This window comes from Pristis pectinata, chromosome 19 (assembly GCF_009764475.1).
Source record: "Pristis pectinata isolate sPriPec2 chromosome 19, sPriPec2.1.pri, whole genome shotgun sequence".
NCBI classification, from domain to species: Eukaryota; Metazoa; Chordata; class Chondrichthyes; order Rhinopristiformes; family Pristidae; genus Pristis; species Pristis pectinata.
Genome location: NC_067423.1, coordinates 6,329,747 through 6,347,288, shown reverse-complemented (window position 1 = coordinate 6,347,288; position 17,542 = coordinate 6,329,747). Strand labels below are relative to the sequence as shown.

Sequence of the window (17,542 nt, the reverse complement as noted above, 5' to 3'; positions counted from 1 at the left end):
ACGCTTATCATACGTAAGCCCTTTCATTCCAGGAATCATCCTCGTAAATCTCCTCTGAACCCTCTCCAACATCAGCATATCTTTCCTAAGATATGGGGCCCAAAACTGTGCACGGTATTTTTAGCTTCAAACTTCCTCCTGCTCCTCTTTTCCTGAGGTATGGTCACATGGACTTTTTGAAGACTGTCAGTCATCAGTGATTTTTGATGGTGCAGGCACGGTAGTGTAGTGGTTAGCAAAATGCTTTACAGCGCCAGCGACTCGGGTTCAATTCCGGCCACTGTCTGTAAGGAGTTTGTACGTTCTCCGCGTGTCTGCGTGGGTTTCCTCCGGGCGCTCCGGTTTCCTCCCACATTCCAAAGACGTACAGGTTAGGAAGTTGTGGGCATGCTACGTTGGCGCCGGAAACGTGGTGACACTTGCGGGCACTTGCCCCCAGAACACTCTACACAAAAGTTGCATTTCACTGTGTTTCGATGTACATGTGACTAATAAAGATATCTTCAGTCGGCTCAATGTAGGATCACTGGATTCGCCCCTAGGACCAGGAACTCTAGTTAACTTTCATCTCCCTCATCTAGCATTTGCAGAGGCATGAGATTTATTAACTCTGCACAAACTTATTTAAATGCTGTGTGAATTGTTTCAGGTGGATTATCTTTATTTTCAGGTACAAAGGAAAAACATACCGAGCAATTATGAAAATCGTGAGGACGGCAGATCGAGTTGCTGATTTCTGCAGAAGGACATGCATGAAGTTAGAATGCTGCCCAAATTTGTTTGGACCACTCATGGTTACTGACAAATGTCCTGAAAATTGCTCTGTTCACACCAAAACAAAATATAGTAAGTACAGATAATTATTATAACCTGGTGTTATATCTAAGCAGACTTAGTATATGGGTAAACACAAAAAATACTGGAAACACCCAGCAGGTCAGGCATCATCTGTGGGAAGGGAAACTAGACCTGAAACGTTAACTGTTTCTCTTTCCACAGATGCTGCCTGACCTGCTGGGTGTTCCAGGATTTTGTGTTTTATTTCAGATTTCCAGCATCTGCAGTTTATTGATTTTCATTTTCTTTGTAATAGGTAGCAAGCTGCAGTCAGATTCTGTTGAACTTGGGGATCATCCTTACACAAGAACAGAAATAGTTACACATAAACGGTTACTTATTTTTAATCTATTGTCCACACAGACAAAAAAAATCTTTGCAAACCTCAGAACTTTTTTTAAAAACTATTCTTGCCCTGCCATTTATAGAAAATTCCTCTAGGTTTTAAATCTTGTCAAAATGTAATTTTTATCCACAGAGACCTCTGTGTTACCTTTTAAAGGAAGGCAAGAAATGGAAAGGAGCAAAAAAAAAATAAGTTGATGACAGGATGGTGTTAACTGGGAACAGTTTATGTTTCACCTTCCAGGTTCCTCAGCACTGTTTCTGATCACAGCCCTTTGTAGTACTACCTAATTACTTGGTATATTTGGGCTATTAATTGGTTGCCATACAAGTGATAATACTCTAGATATTCAATAACTGTCAGTGCTAAACATGCAAATTGGTTGCAGGTTGTACTCCTTTTCCAAAGCTGAGTTCTATTAACTTCAGTTTCAGCACATAAGTGAAGCTGTGGTACATGTACTGCTGCACTTCTCCAGGTTATGATGCTAGTATACTCTTGCACCTTTAAGAAGTGTACACTGTATTACTAAAACACAACAAACAATCTGCTGGAAGAGCTCAGCAGATCAAGCAGCATCTGTGGAGGGAAAGGAACTGTTTATATTTCGGTTTGAAACCCTGCATCAGGATTGAGAGTGGAGAGGGAAGGTAGCAGGTATAAAGAGGAATGTATGAGTGTCTATATGTGTGTCTCCATATATTTCTAGGTGCATTAACATGAAAAATTGGAGAAACGCATTCTTAATTGATAGCGCTACGTATTCATATCCAGCTGTAACTGCACTCTGCTGCTGTTCTGAAATTTAATTCCATTGAAGTTGACTATGTACAAAAATAAGTTCCTTGTTGTGACCTTGCACCTTATTGCACTGCACTTTCTCTGTAGCTGTGACACTTTACTCTCTACTGTTATTGTTTTTACCTGTAATACCTCAATGCACTCTGTACTAACTCACTGTAACGGCACTGTGTAATGAATTGACCTGTACGATCGGTATGCAAGACAAGTTTTTCACTCTACCTCAGTACAAGTGACAATAATATGCCAATACCGTCTTAACTCTGAATAGTATCCTGAGGAAAATACCAAGTCACCTCGAAATTTCTCCTATGATGTTGTCTGAAAAGGTCGGCCCACTTCTTCAGGTTCATAAAGTGTAATCTAATGATATCACCTTTGTTGTAATGTCAATTAAAGGAAGGAAAGTTAAGTTCTCTACATCAAGGTTATCCATCACTGAAGAATCAAATATTTTAGTGCTAATAACAAGATCTTTGTTCCTTTTGTTCCAGCTTATTACTATGGAAAAAAGAAGAAAATCGTCAGACCTCCTGTAGGACACAGCAGCATGGAAAGCAACAGTAAAAAGCCCACAAGGAGGAGGAAGAAGCGCAGGTCCTGCTTTGTACAAAAGAAGAAGCGTTCATCTACTTCAGTAGATTATGCTCCACAGGTATCAGAGACATGCAACTCTATGTTGTAGCTTTGTTAATGAGCAATAGTTTAAATGATTTAGTTTTGCTTGTTATGTAAGATAATGATAATTTTTAAATTAATCCACACCTGTATACAATGTGCCTTACAACCAGTGAAATAGATGGAATTTAGAATTGAACATAAGGGAACATTTTGCTCAGAAAGCTCAATATAAAAGAATAGCGAATTCCAGTATAAACCAAATCAACATTTCAAGCTTGCAATAAAAACAGAAAATGCTGAAAAAGCTCCGTAGATCAGGCAGCATCTGTGGAGAGAGAAACTTCATCTGTTCTGATGAAGGGCCTTTGACCAGAAACGTTAACTGTTTCTCTTTCCACAGATGCCGCCTGACCTGAGTTTTTCCAGCATTTTCTGTTCTAAATTTCAGATTTCCAGCAACAACATTTGTTTTGATTTCCATTTTAAAGTTGGGTGGGTGTAAGAGAAGGGCATTAACAAGGCATGTGAATAAGGTAGGATTAAAACAACTTGTCTGCAGGAAGAACTCCAAAATGTCTCTATTTAATGTTGCTTTGAGTTAAGTTTAGTTCTACGATTTTATAATGGCTGACTTTTGGCCTTGGCGCAAACAGCAGTGGTAACTACCTTTGGCCTTGGTGCAAACAGCAGTGACTACCTTATTTTTACTTTAATATTTTTATTCCATATGAACTGTAGGAAAATGGAGAGGATAAAGAAGATAGCCATGATGTGATAGATGATGAAACCGGGAGTGATGGAACAAGCTCAGAGCCACGTGACGATCAAACTGACACATCCTCTGAAATGCCTGATGTCAAACCAAAACGATTAGGAAGGTTGAGATCGGCTTCAGAACAACCTCGGCCTTACATAGTAGACAGTGCAAGGCGAAAGAGAAGGGCACGAACATTATCGCTGTCTGAGGATGACAAATATGATTCTCTCAAATGCTCAGCACCAAAGGTAAATTGTACAATGTGTTCAGTGAACTGTGGCTGGCTACAGTTTTCATTATGAGTTTATATTTTGTGCAATTGAATTTTTTTTTCTAGACTCAACCCAATTCATCTGTTGGAAAATAGATTAGACCAGATTTGGTAACAGTCCCATGAAGTACCTTGGGTTGTTTTTGCTATGTTATAAGCAGGTTATAAATGAACGTTGTAGTCTGTAGAGAGGTCATTTTGGAGCCCATTTGATTTTGCTTTCCACGGTGAATTTTAAAATTGTCAGGGGTGGAAAATGTCTTGCCAATCCAATTGTTAGTTTTCTGCAGGGCTGCTTAAAATAACCCCATTCTGATTTATCTAAAGGTAAAATTCAGTGGGAGCTTCAGGTTCCAATCATGGCTCTGCTTTTTGATATTATGTGTTTGAAGTCTTATCTAATTATGTCTCTTAAAGGTGATGCAAGGTTTATTTTTTGAGGTGGGTGTGTGTGTCAGTGAAGATGCAGAGGTTGGGGTTGAGTCCCATTGAGGTCCAATGCATTATAGCTAAGATTAACAAATCCTCCCATTGTTGTATTTATACAATTTTCCTAAATCAGTTGATTGCCATTGTCGTTCACTTCTCTCACTGCCACTTTGGCTTTCTACAGGGATCCCATTGGTAGATGTAAGGGTGGGAGTGTGGAAGCAAGAGTGGGGATACGATTTGGCAGGGATATAGCCACTTAAAGTTCATGATTAAATAGGGGGGCAACATTTCAGCCTCATTTTTAGCCTTGGCTTAAGATTGGAGAGAAATAGAATGAATAAATTTATTGCAAGCAAGGTGCATTGAAAAGAAACCCAGTGCATTAGCATGACAATTGGCTGGACGCAAAACGTTTGCCAGCTGAGGGGTAGGCTCGATGTTGGCTAACCTGGGTGTGGGAAGTGTTTCACTTTTAGACATTTTATGAAAGCAGTGCAGCATTCCTACAGTAAGCTGATGCTTGAAGTAACCACCTGCGTTTGCCAGTGACAATCTGGCCACAGGTAATCATAGAATGCAGCACAACTCTTGCAGTACAACTGGGAAAATACTTTTCTCCAGGGCTGGGAATCAAGAACTAGAGGGCATAGGTTTAAAGTAAGTTGGTTTATTATTATCACATATACCGAGGTACAATGAAAAAATTGTCTTGCATACCGTCCATACAGATCAATTCATTACACAGTGCATTGAGGTAGTACAAGGTAAAAACAATAACAGAATGCAGAATAAAGTGTTACAGTACAGAGAGAGTGCAGTGCAGGTAGACAGTAAGGTACAAGGTCACAACGATGTAGATTGTGAGGTCAAGAGTTCATCTTATCATACTAGGGAAGAGCGGAGAGATTTAATAGGAACCTGAGGGGCAACTATTTCACCCAAAGGGTGGTCAGTACATGGAATAAGCTGTCAGAGGATGTGGTTGAGACAGGTGCATTAACAACATTTAAAAGGTACATGGATAGGAAAGAGAGATATGGGCCAAACGCAGGCATACAGGACTAGCTTAGATGGGAATCTTGGTCAGTGTGGACCAGTTGGGCCGAAGGGCCTGTTTTCGTGCTGTATAACTCTATAATAACTCGCTGTCACCATTGTGAATCAGAGGCTGGCCCACACATTTCATCACACCGTTCCAGATAAAGACGCTGGTGTTGAAACTGCTGGGTGGGCATAAACTTAGTGGTCCTGGCAAGACTTCCTGACTTCCCCCTTTTCCTATCAAAATGTAAAATTATATTTCCTGTGGGAACACCCATTACATGCCTTATGGGCATGAGCAAAATGAGGCAGTAGGAAAAACATAATCAGCCATATTCCCCTTCAAACAAATATTATGTTATCCTTCATTCCATGTTGCCGAACAAACCTTGAAACCCATTTTCCATGAGTATGTTGGTGAATCACTATTGATCCTGTTGTAGCCAGAAGATGGCAGAAATGTCTCTATGGCATTTTATGACCTTTTAACATTCCAACGAGCCCTCTTTTTGGCAGAATCATCATGTGGTACTGGAACTGCAAGTTATGAGGAAAGATCAAATATCACTGATCTCACCTACTTTAACATGTTAGAGTTCAGCGGATTATTAAGAAGTATACCAGGAACTAAGAAAAAGGTTTACCATAAGTCTTTCATTTAAACTATCTTAAAATAAAATGATATTTCCACAAGATCAAACCTAAAGATGATTTCATTAGGACTGTTTTGCAAACACGGGAAAGGGAAATTAAATTACTGCTAATTAAAATTGGTAATTTGGTTTTGCTATATTAATTTGGTGTACAATGCATTATTGCTTAATTCCCTAATATTATAACAGATTGCATACAAATATGGTTGTCATGAAAATATTGTATGCAGTACCACATTATTATTTTAAATTATTCCCTTCTTGTCCTAAGGCATTAACTCATGATGGTGTATGGTTCCTCAGACACCATCAGCCGTCAATTAGCTCATTAATCTGGCCATCACACGTAACCCTAGATAGCGAATGTCAGTAGTCTATTTTACTTCGGGGGGGAAGGCAAATGACAGCTGAGCTTTACTTTGGTCTAACTGGAGGTGCATTCACTTTCCAGCAGAAATCTCCAGAAAGAATCATCGAGTCATTACAGAATCAGATTTATTATCACTGACTTAGATGACGTGAAATTTGTCGCTTTAAACAGCAGTACAGTGCAAGGACATAAGATTACTGTAGATTACAAAAATAAATAGTCCTATAAAAAAGGAACAATGAGGTAGTGTTTATGGACTTCAGAAATCTGATGGCGGAGGGGAAGATGCTGTTTCTGAACCATTGTGGGTCCTTGGGCTCCTGTAACTCCCCACTGGTAGAAACGAGAAGAGGGCATGTCCCAGATGGTGAGGGTTCTTAGTGATGGATGCTACCTTCTTGAGGCATCACCTCTTGAAGATGTCCTCGATGACGGGGAGGGTTGTGCCCGTGATGGAGCTGGCTGAGTCTACAACCCTCTGCAACCTCTTGAAATCCTGTGCTTTGGAGCCTCCATACCAGGCAGTGATGCAGCCAGTCAGATTGCTATCCACCGTACATCTATAGAAATTTGTATGAGTCTTTGGTGACATACTGAATCTCTTCAAACTCCTAATGAAGCAGAGCCGCTGGCGTGCCTTCTTCGTGATTGCATCAATGTGTTGGGCCCGGATAGATCCTCCGAGATGTTGACGCCGAGGAACTTGAAGCTGCTCACCCTTTCCACCGCTGACCCCTCAATGAGGACTGGTGTGTGTTCTCCCGACTTCCCCTTCCTGAATCCACAATCAATTCCTTGGTCTTGCTGACATTGAGTGCGAGGTTGTCATCGTGACCTCACTCAAGCAGCCGATCTAACTCACTCCTGGATGCCTCCTCGTCACCCTCCGAGATTCTGTCAACAACAGTGGTGTCATCTGCGAATTTATAGAGTTTACAGCACAGAAGAAAGCAACTCAGCATATCAAGCTCTTGCCACCCTTTTCCCAGAATAATTCAGTTATCCCAATCCCCTGCAATGTTTTCCCTTTCAAATATTTAATCCATTATTTTTGTTTGAAAGCCACCTCTGCTTCCACTGCTCTTTTTGGGTAGCGCTTTCCCCATCATAACTGTCCAGTGTTATTGTCTCCCTTCCTATTGCCTTTGGTTCTTTCTCCTATCACCTTGAATTTGTGTCCTCGGTTTCTGCTTATAAGAATGGTGTCTATTTACTTTCTCTCCATGATTTTGAACATCTCTATAATTAGTAATCAGGAACAGGTATTGAAAATATAAAATGGATGCCTGAAATAAAACAAAAATGCTAGAAACACCCAGTCAAGCCTCACAGCACCAAAGACCAGGTTCATTCTTGACGTCTAGTACAATCTGTGCAGAGTTTGCATGTTCTGCCTGTGACCCAGGTGCAACAGTTTTCTCCCACAAAGACGTGCAGGTTAGTTTAATTGGCTGCTGTAAGTTGCCCCTGTTGTGTAGGTGGGTGGTAGAATCTGGGGGGGGGGGGGGGGGGGGGGTGGTGGTGGTTAGAGCCATAGAGTTGTACAGCACCAAGACAGGCCCTTCAGCCCAACTCATCCATGCTGACCAAGGTGCCTTCTTGAGCTTGTTGTCTGTTTTTGGCTCATGTTCTTCTAAGCCCTCCTGTCTACGAACCTGTCCAAAAGTCTTTTAAACATTGTAATTGTACCCACCTCTACCACTTGTTTTTATGTTTTTATCTCTTGCACTGCAGCAAAACAACACATTTCACGGCATATGTCAGTGATGATAAACCTGATTCTGAGGAGAATAAAAAAAAGGGATTAATGTAAGATTAGTGTAAATGGATGGTTGATGGTAGGTATGGATTCAATGGGCTGAAGGGCCTGTTTCTGAGCTGTATCTCTCTGACTTTGAGATCGAGCAGATAAAAGGAGTTAACCTTTCAGGTCATTGGCACAAGGGTATCAGAGCTATTATTGGCCTAGTATCTGGCAGCCTCGGTCATTAATCTGCAAATATGAGTTCACATTCCACCATAGCAAATCCAAATAATTCAATGTTGAGAACAATAGTTAGTATCATTGACCAATTTGTTCATTGAGTTATACAGCACAGAAACAGGCCCTTCGGCTCAACTTGTCCATGCCAATCAAGGTGTCTTCTTGAGTCAATCCCATTTGCTTGCATTTGGCCCATATCCCTCTAGCCCTTTCCTATCCATGTTGTTGTAAACAAAAAGCATCTATAAGTATATCAGGAGCAAGAGGGGAGCCAGGGAAAGAGCAGGTCCCCATGGCGACCAAAGGCTAATCTAAGTAGGAGAGGTCCTAAATGAATACTTTTTTCTGTATTCACCAAGGAGAAGGACGTGGAAGATGGTGAGTTCAGGGAAGGTGGCTTGGATGATCTGGAACAGGTCACTATTATGAAGGAGGAGGTGTTGGATGTCATGGGACACACAAGTGTTGACAACTCCCCAGAGCTGGATGAGAACTATCCCAGGTTGTTATGGGAAGCAAGGGAGAAGATAGCTGGGGCCCTGACAGATTTTTTGCATCTTCGTTAGCCACTGGTGAGATACCAGAAGACTGGAGGAGAGCTAATTTTGTTCCTATACTTAAGAAGGGCAGCAAGGATAAGCCAGGTAACTCCAGGTCAGTGAACCTTACATCAGTGGTGGGGAAATTATTGGAGAAAATCTTAAGGGACAAGATTTGTGTATGTTTGTAAGGGCAGGGAGGGGCTGATCAGGGATAGTCAGCATGGCTTTGTGCAGGGGAAATCCTGCCTCACCAATTTGACTGAATTTTTTGAGCAGCTAATGAATTAGATTGATAAGGGCAGGGCAGTAGGCGTTGTCTGTATGGACTTTAATAAGGCAAGGTCTCGCATGATAGGCTGGTCCAGAAGGTGAAGGTACATGGGATCCAAGGCAAACTGGCTAATTGGATCCAAAATTGGCTTGGTGATAAGAGGCAGTGGATAGTGGTAGAAGTATGCTTTACTAATTGGAAGTCTGTGATCAGTGATTAGTGCTGGGATCCTTGTTTGTTTTAGACATATTAACAAAATGGCAAACACAGGTAGATAAGGTGGTGAAGAGGTATACCTGGTGAGGTATATGAGGTGTGAATAACCAGAATCTTTTTCCCATGGTACGGTATCAAAAAAAAGGGACATAGATTTCAGATGAGAGGAAGGTGTTTTAAAGGGGATTGGAGGAGTAATTTTTTTCAGGCAGAGCATAGTTGATATCTGCAACTTGCTGGAATCAGATGCAATTGCTCCATCTTAAGAGGCATTTAGACAAACACTTAACTTGGCAAGGCAGAGAAGGATACGGTCCCAGTGCAGGCAAATGGGATTAGTATAGATGGGCAAAGAGGTTGGTATGGATGTGGTGGGCCAAAGGGCCTAGTCCTGTGCTGTACGACTGACTGAAAAGAAAGCACTATATGGTAGAAATCTACTTCTACATTTTTAATAACTTTGAGACGGTGAAGGAGAGGGCATTAGTCATGTGGGTGTGCTTATTTTACTGCTGGTAATTTTAGCTGGCCAGACAAATACAGTCCTTAAAGAAATAAATATATCCTAAAGGTTTGACAAAAGCTCAGCCTAATGTATATTCTTTCAAAAAATGTTATTTCTGTTATAGTGTACTAATTAATTTGGTGTTTTGTACCCATGTAGGAAATTAGGCAGAATGAAGAGGCTAAACTCGTTCTGGAGAGTAATCCCTTGGAATGGTCAGTGACTGAAGTTGTCAGATTTATAAAGTCCACGGACTGTGCACCTCTGGCAAAAATATTTCAGGAGCAGGTAATTTTACAAAAGGATGCCTTTAAAATTCAAAATCTTCAGGGTACAATTCAATCTTATTGTTTAATCTATTAATTAAGTTGTCTTGCAAATTCTCTTGTGAGCAGAGGAAAAAAAATCTGGTGTTAATGAGGGCTTATTTTGTAAAGACAAATTGAATCAAAAAGCAAGATTTTTCTCTGATTTGCTTCTCATCTGTAAGGTGTGGAAGATGTGGCTATATTTTCCTTTTTTTTGCTGCAGTTTGACCCCGATTTCCATGGTAACATGCTTAGCAGGGAGAATCTGATCTGCCCCTCTACCTATCCCCAGAGGAAAAAGGCAACCTGATCTAATCTTTGGTGTACGATAGATAATCTGCCTTTTAGTTCTGACTGTTACTGAATGTACCAAACAAAAGATGTGATTCAACTTGCTGAGCCTTAAATTTTATCGTGCACAGGAGAAGATATTTAGGTAGTAAAATGTGACCAAGGAGCCAATGTTGTGTTTTTCTTTTGTTGTTTATAATCCAAATTTGAAATATCACAGTTGAGGTCAGAGCATCTATGTTGTGAATTAAGTAGCAAAATCAATGAATGGGGATCTTTTAGAATGTAAACCATTCTAGATGTTTGTGTGCTACTTGAGAGGAAAGTTATCAGTGCAGTATTATATTGTGACAAACTGTATTTAATAATTAGCAAGATAACGGATGGGTTACACAAAAGTGTCCACCTGCTTTATTCATACAATGGCAAGTTGACTGGACTAGGGTACAAAACTCAGAACTGTGTTTCTACCACTTGCACCATTTTTATTTAGGTGCTATTTCCCTCAAATCTGCAAAATATCAAGGGTTTTTCAACAGAAATACATTGCTGTCCACGGTCCTTTCCACTGGTTTAAACAAAACTTGCTGGAAGCAGCCACCCCTTACACAAAACCAGCCACAACCCCAAATTGACTTGATCGTCATTTGGAATTATCACTAATTGAGCTCACTTGAACCATCAATGAGGCTGTAAAATTACGTTGCTTGTTTTGAGCATTGAGGTACATTTGAAATTCTTGTTTTTTTGGAAAAGATTACAACTATTATCCCTATATAGCAAGCAATAAAGTCATATTTATTTAAAATTGCATGATTCATAAGGGACAGATTAAAATGTTTGGTTTTTTTGTGTTTTTTATAGCCATTTTGGGACGTATTAATCACACCAACATGCTACCACTCAGAAGGCTTGACAGGCTAAATGCTAAGTGATTGTTTCCTTTGGTTAGACAGTCAAGAAATAGGGGTCACAGTCTCAGGATAAAAGTTTGGTTATTTAAAACAGACATGAAGAGTAATTTCTTCACCCAGAAAGTTGTGTATCTATTCATGCTCTGTCATTGAATGTATTCACAACTAAGATAAACAGATTGCGAAAGTTCAGTTGTGACATTGATTGGCAGAGCTGTATGGCCTACTCTTGCTCCTATTGTATTCTTAAGTAAATCAAGGAATATTTTATGAAGCTTTTTTTCCTAAAACACTAAATGTTTTGGTGATTCTGCAAATGCGTTGTGGAGAAATGAGGAGGGGGGACTATCTAAACTGAAGTAATTTTGGGCTCATTTACTGTTGGTGTGTCAAGTACTGTCAAAGTGGAAACTGCTTCCCCTTCTGTTTTCATGGTGCATATAAGATGTGTGCATCATGAAATCACACAGTGTAATTTTATGTTTGAGTCACAGGTCAGTGATGCACAATTTAATACATGCTCTGGTGTGTGGCAAGATGTACATTTTTTTAACATTAGCATAGAAACAGTATTTACTCCACTGGCAATGCTGAAAAGGCTATGATTTAAATCACCACAGAATGCTTTGACTAGTCTCCAAATTTGCAGTGCAAATTATGCAGTGATAAGCTACACACATTCATTGCACAGGGTAAAATGATTCATTCTACGAATGAAAAGAACAAATTTTTTCTGCTTGATAATTAAGATATTAAAATCAGTGGTTAATTATGTCTCATCATAGATTCATTTAAATGTTTATATAAACTTGAATTAATTTCATTATGAAAATAGTTTTTTTAAACTAATTTTCTCACCAATTACACACTCCTTCTCAATTAATTTTCACATCTTGTACAGAATCTGTCACAATTCCTAGGTGGAACATCAGCTGCATTATTAGAAACATATATTCATTGGGAAGCAGTTTCAAAAGGGCAGCCTTAAGATTAAAATCTTGCTTGAACATGTAACTCATTACAGACACATGGAAGTATGTCTGCTCTTTCTGTGTCGTTCTGAAGAAAATTATGATCTTTTCGAATCTTTATTTACAGATATGGCATTGCCATGGTTAAAATTAAGACCATAGTGGTATGTTATTCCACGGTGAAGTTTTGTTTTTTGACTTCTCCCGCAAGAGTTCAATTTCCATATGTGGCTGTCGCATCTGAATTAGGGAATCAAGCCCATGTGTAGTGATGCTTCATCAGGCATTTGCTTATTTAATTCACACACACTGTGTGAACAAAAAGTGTCTATTTGGTATTCCCTCCTGTGTATGAATGATTTTAGATCTATTACAGTTTTCATTTTCCATTGTAGTGTCTTGAATTTTGTGCTTTATTTGTACTTCAGGATTCTGTTGGGAACATTTTTATTTCGAAGGGAAGAATTCACAACAAAATGATGTTTCTCTCTAGGAGCAGACAAAATGGACCATTTGCTGTATAGTCACTGTGGAATAACTAGTGGGTTTCTTCATGGAGATATGCTGCATGATATTTTTGTGGAGATTTTGAGATTCCTTTGTGAAATCGCGCATTGGAAAACGTAACCAAAAGTGGGTGACAGTGGAAGAGAATATTTGGTAAAAATGTTTGATTAAAATTGACAATTAGAAGGAAATATGAGCAGATATGACAAGAGTGTCCTGATGCAAGTGGATAACAGCTGTTGGTGGGGGGGTGGGGAGGTGAAGTCATAAAAAAAAAATTACCCAATGACTACGGATGTTACACCTGCAAGTTATGCCATGTGTAAATTATTGTAAGTGATCTTTTTCAATAAGGATAAAAAGGTTGGTTGGAGTCCTACTGTGTTGTTAGTGACAAGCTAAGTGCAGTTAGTAAGACCATAAGACACAGAAGCAGAATTAGGCCATTCAGCCCATTGAGTCTGCTCCGCCATTCGATCACGGCTGATTTATTTTTCCCTCTCAACCCCATTCTCCTGCCTTCTCCCCGTAACCTTTGACGCCCATACTAATCAAGAACCTATCAACCTCCGCTTTAAATACACCAATGACTTGGCCTCCACAACTGTCTGTGGCAATGAATTCCACAGATTCACTGCCCTCTGGCTGAAGAAATTCCTCCTCATCCCTGTTCTAAGGGGACGTCCTTCTACTCTGTGGTTGTGCCTTCTGGTCCTAGACTCTCCCACTGATGGAAACATCCTCTCCACATCCACCCTCCGCAGGCCTTTCAATATTCGGGAGGTTTCAGTGAGATTCCCCCACTCCCCCCCATCCTTCTAAACTCCACTGAGTACAGGCCCAAAACCATCAAATGCTCCCATGTTAACCCTTTCATTCCCGGGATCATTCTCATAAACCTCCTCTGGACCCTCTCCAATGCCAGCACATCCTTCCTTAGATATGGCCCCCAAAACTGCTCGCAGTACTCCAAATGTGGTCTGATCAATGCCTTATAAAGGCTTAGCATTACATCTCTGCTTTTATATTCTAGTCCTCTTGAAATGAATGCGAACATTGCATTTGCCTTCCTTACTACTCATTCAACTTGCAAGTACCTATCATGACTCATAATGTTCCAAAGTGCTTTACTGCTTTGCTTTTAAAATGTAGTCAGTGTGGTAGTAGTGAAAATATAGCAGCCAGTTTATGCACAGCAAGTTCTCACCATCCAGAATGTGGTAATGACCAGTTAATCTGTTTTTAGGGCAGTAATGATTGGCCAGTATTTGCCTGCTTCTTTTGGTAATTGTGTTCAGGGATCGTGTACCTGAGAGCAGGAGGACTCATGTAAATAACTGCCTCTAGCCTAGTCCCTCAGTATTGGACTGGTGCTCGGTCTAGTTCCTTGAACTTGAGTCTCTACAATCAACCTTGAATGTGCATTTTTCTAACTAAAAGGCACAAATTTTATTGATTGAGCACAACTAACCCTGGAAATAATCAAAACTTCTGACCTAGAATCCTGCCCTCTTCATTAGATGTTTTTTTCCCTTCACGTGATCTCAAAAGTGTTTTTACCTGATTATTTTTGTGACAATATTGGCAGGAAATTTGGGATTGCTAGTGAACAATCAGACCGACAATACATCTTTCAGGGTTTCGACCCAAAACGTCGACAATTCCTTTCCTCCCACAGATGCTGCTCAACCCACTGAGTTCCTACAGCAGATTGTTTGTTGCAACAATCTATTTCCTTGGTCTGAGATTTAGGGATGCGTTAGAGATGGAAGTAGGGTGAATTAGGCTCCAATTCAGCGCATAAAAATATGAGAGTGATACTGTTTACTAGTCTGTGTTTCAAAGGGGGTAAATTCAAACTTAAGTGAATGTCAGTCTGGGGGCTTAGACTTAATTGTCAGATGGTGAAAGTTTTTTGTCACTCCTACAAATCTGATAGCTTCCTTCAGAAAGTGAAATTCTAAGAAATGAACAATTTGAGGTATGCAGTAATTAAGATAGGATTTCTTTATTAGTCACATGTACATCGAAACACACAGTGAACTGCATCTTTTTGCGTAGAGTGTTCTGGGGGCAGCCCGCAAGTGTCACCACGCTTCCGGCGCCAACATAGCATGCCCACAACTTCCTAACCCGTACGTCTTTGGAATGTGGGAGGAAACCAGAGCACCCGGAAGAAACCCACGCAGACACGGGGAGAACGTACAAATTCCTTACAGACAGCAGCCGGAATTGAACCCATGTCGCTGGCGCTGTAAAGCGTTACGCTAACCGCTACAGGTGATTTTGGACTTGTGGATCTTGATTTTTGACCTGGAAGTGCGTTTTGTGCTCTGCTATAAAATAAGTGACCAGAGAACCCACTGCTTAGATCTTGGATTTAACTGCGTGGCTCCTTTATATTCTGTTCCCACCTACAGACTAATTGATTGACAAGCTGGAAGGCCACTCAGAATGAATATTTTATAATCACCTGTAAAAAGACTGCTACACTCAACAGATATCAAAATCCTTAAATCTAATTTGGCAAAATAATGGGGAGAATTTGTTTGGGCTGGGCAATATTAATGTTATTTATTGGTTCAAGTGGTGGGAAGATCCACATTCTTACTTTGTTTGCCGAACCTTTGCAAGTTCAAAATTGGTTGAGACAAAATCAACAACTGAATAATTGGGCATGAAAACTCCATCAATCTGAAACCTTGAAAGTGGACATCAGCGACTTTACATATGTAGGACCAGTTAAATGTGGGTGGTGTGTGAATAGATTCTTTACCACTATCCTCAGAGATCTTGGAAAATGTGCAGCTTATCAAACTTGAACGCTAATTAGTAGAAGCTTAATAACCCTGAGGCTGGAGTCTAATAATTCTCCAGTAGACCACGTTCTATAGGGAAAACTGATGCAGAAGAGAACCATAGATGCTTTATAAATTACTCATTGTTTTATTTGAATGCCGCAGTCAATTACGTTATTTGGAATGACCTAATAAAAATTAAATTAATACTTCTAATGATCATTAAGAGAAGAACTTAATAATGCTTGTTAACGGTGAACTATACTACCTCATGGATCAGATCAAAGTGAAAGTGCTTCTGCTTTCACAGAATTGTTGATTATGGCTCATTTTATTTGAATAATATTGGTGTAAATCTGAATAAATTTGTATCTAACGGCAATCCTATCTTTAGGTTGGCTTCTGACCAATGGGACACATTATGTGGGTCCCAGTGAGGTTTGCCCATAACTTGTGATGTTTCTAAAGAGAAACAGAAATTATTCCCTGCAGTCCATCGATCTCATTACCTCATTAAGTAGCATTTTCTACTTTTGGTGAAAAAGATATTTATTTCCCAGCTGTTGTAAAATTAAAAAAAAATTAATGCCAACAAATTAAAATTGCACCCCACCTTGACTTTGCACAAAATTGTGCGTTAGGAATTATTTGCTCTGCAGGACACAAACATAATAAATCACTGCTCTAATAATAATGTTCACTTCTGAATATCCAATTACTTTACGTTTTTTAATCCCGTATAAATAGGAGCAAAGACAGTTAAACCAACAGTGTGCTGGCCAAAACAGATGCAGTAACATCTTAGCAGCAAATTTGCAAACCTTTGCTCACCCCCACCCCAAGGTTGATCAAGTGCTAATCAATTTCCTTGCAAACAGCTAGGGGTTTTTTTGGGGCGGGGAGCTGCAGAGATAATGGCTGTTACAGACCATGAAGAAGGTGAATAGCAGGATGCCAGATAGGGTTAACTCAGCCTTGACAATGGCCCAGATGATCTAGAAGGAGATACAAAGAAAGGATTCAGTAAGAATGGTGAGGTAAACCAGTGGCTTAGTTTAATCTGATGGTGAAGGATGCACATCGAAATAACCACAGCAGAGGATAATTTTTTGAATAAAGCACTAAGTTATGAATAAATGTAGAACATTCTTCTCAAAAATGCCTATATTTCTAAAGGGAAATTGAGCTGGAATATATATTAATCCATTCTTTCTCTTTATGGAAAAAAATAATATGAATAAATGTATAATTAAAACAAAATGCTTTAAAGACAAATGAGGCCATTGAATAGTCTTGTTTCTACCCAGGAAAATGACTGGCCGTTTTGTTCAAATCACGTCAAAGGGGAAAACCCTTTGCATAAAAGAAACTGCAGATGCTGGAAGTCCAGAATAAAAACAGAAATTGCTGAAAATGCTCAGAAGTTAGGCAGCATCTTAGAGGAAAGAAACAGATTTAACCTTTCAAGTCAATGGCCTTTCATCAGAACACTCAGCAACCTGAAATACAAACATAGAACAGTACAGCACAATACAGACTCTTCAGCCTACGATGTTGTGCCAACCTTCAAACCTCGCCTAAGACTATCTAACCCCTTCCTCCCACATATCCCTCTATTTAAAATTTCTCCATATGTTTATCGAGCAATCTCTTGAATTTGACCAATGTACCTGCCTCCACCACCACCCCAGGCAGCGTATTCCATGCCCCAACCACTCTCTGGGTAAAAAACCTTCCTCTGATATCTCCCTTGAACTTTCCGCCCATTACTTTAAAGCCATGCCCTCTTGTATTGAGCATTGGTGCCCTGGGAAAGAGGCGCTGGCTGTCCACTCTATCTATTCCTCTTAATATTGGTTTCTCTTTCCACACGTGCTGTCTGACCTAATGAGTATTTTCAGTTTTTTTGTTTTTAAAACCTTTGCTAAGTTGGAAATTCATTATAGAGACACATTCCCAGCATTGATTCTCATGAGGTTAGCACAGCCACACTGATATGTTCAGGATGAAACATATTCTCTATAAAAGGTACATTCTTTTTCACAGCCAGCTTAACCACTCATTGGTGCATTTAAAGGCTATTCCAAATGTAAATGAAGAATTGTG

The 17,542-nt window shown here is 39.9% G+C and overlaps 1 protein-coding gene across 3 annotated transcripts in view; it reads left to right on the top strand.

The window, feature by feature from the left end:
• The window catches only part of sfmbt2 (Scm like with four mbt domains 2), a 172,201-nt gene that overhangs the window by 141,024 nt on the left and 13,635 nt on the right, over positions 1-17,542 (top strand). For all 3 annotated transcript variants that reach the window (XM_052033972.1, XM_052033970.1, XM_052033971.1), the window contains exons 17-20: positions 671-846; positions 2,479-2,639; positions 3,344-3,610; positions 9,807-9,935. In XM_052033972.1, coding sequence (XP_051889932.1) covers positions 671-846; positions 2,479-2,639; positions 3,344-3,610; positions 9,807-9,935 — 733 coding nt within the window. The remainder of the gene's footprint in view (positions 1-670; positions 847-2,478; positions 2,640-3,343; positions 3,611-9,806; positions 9,936-17,542) is intronic.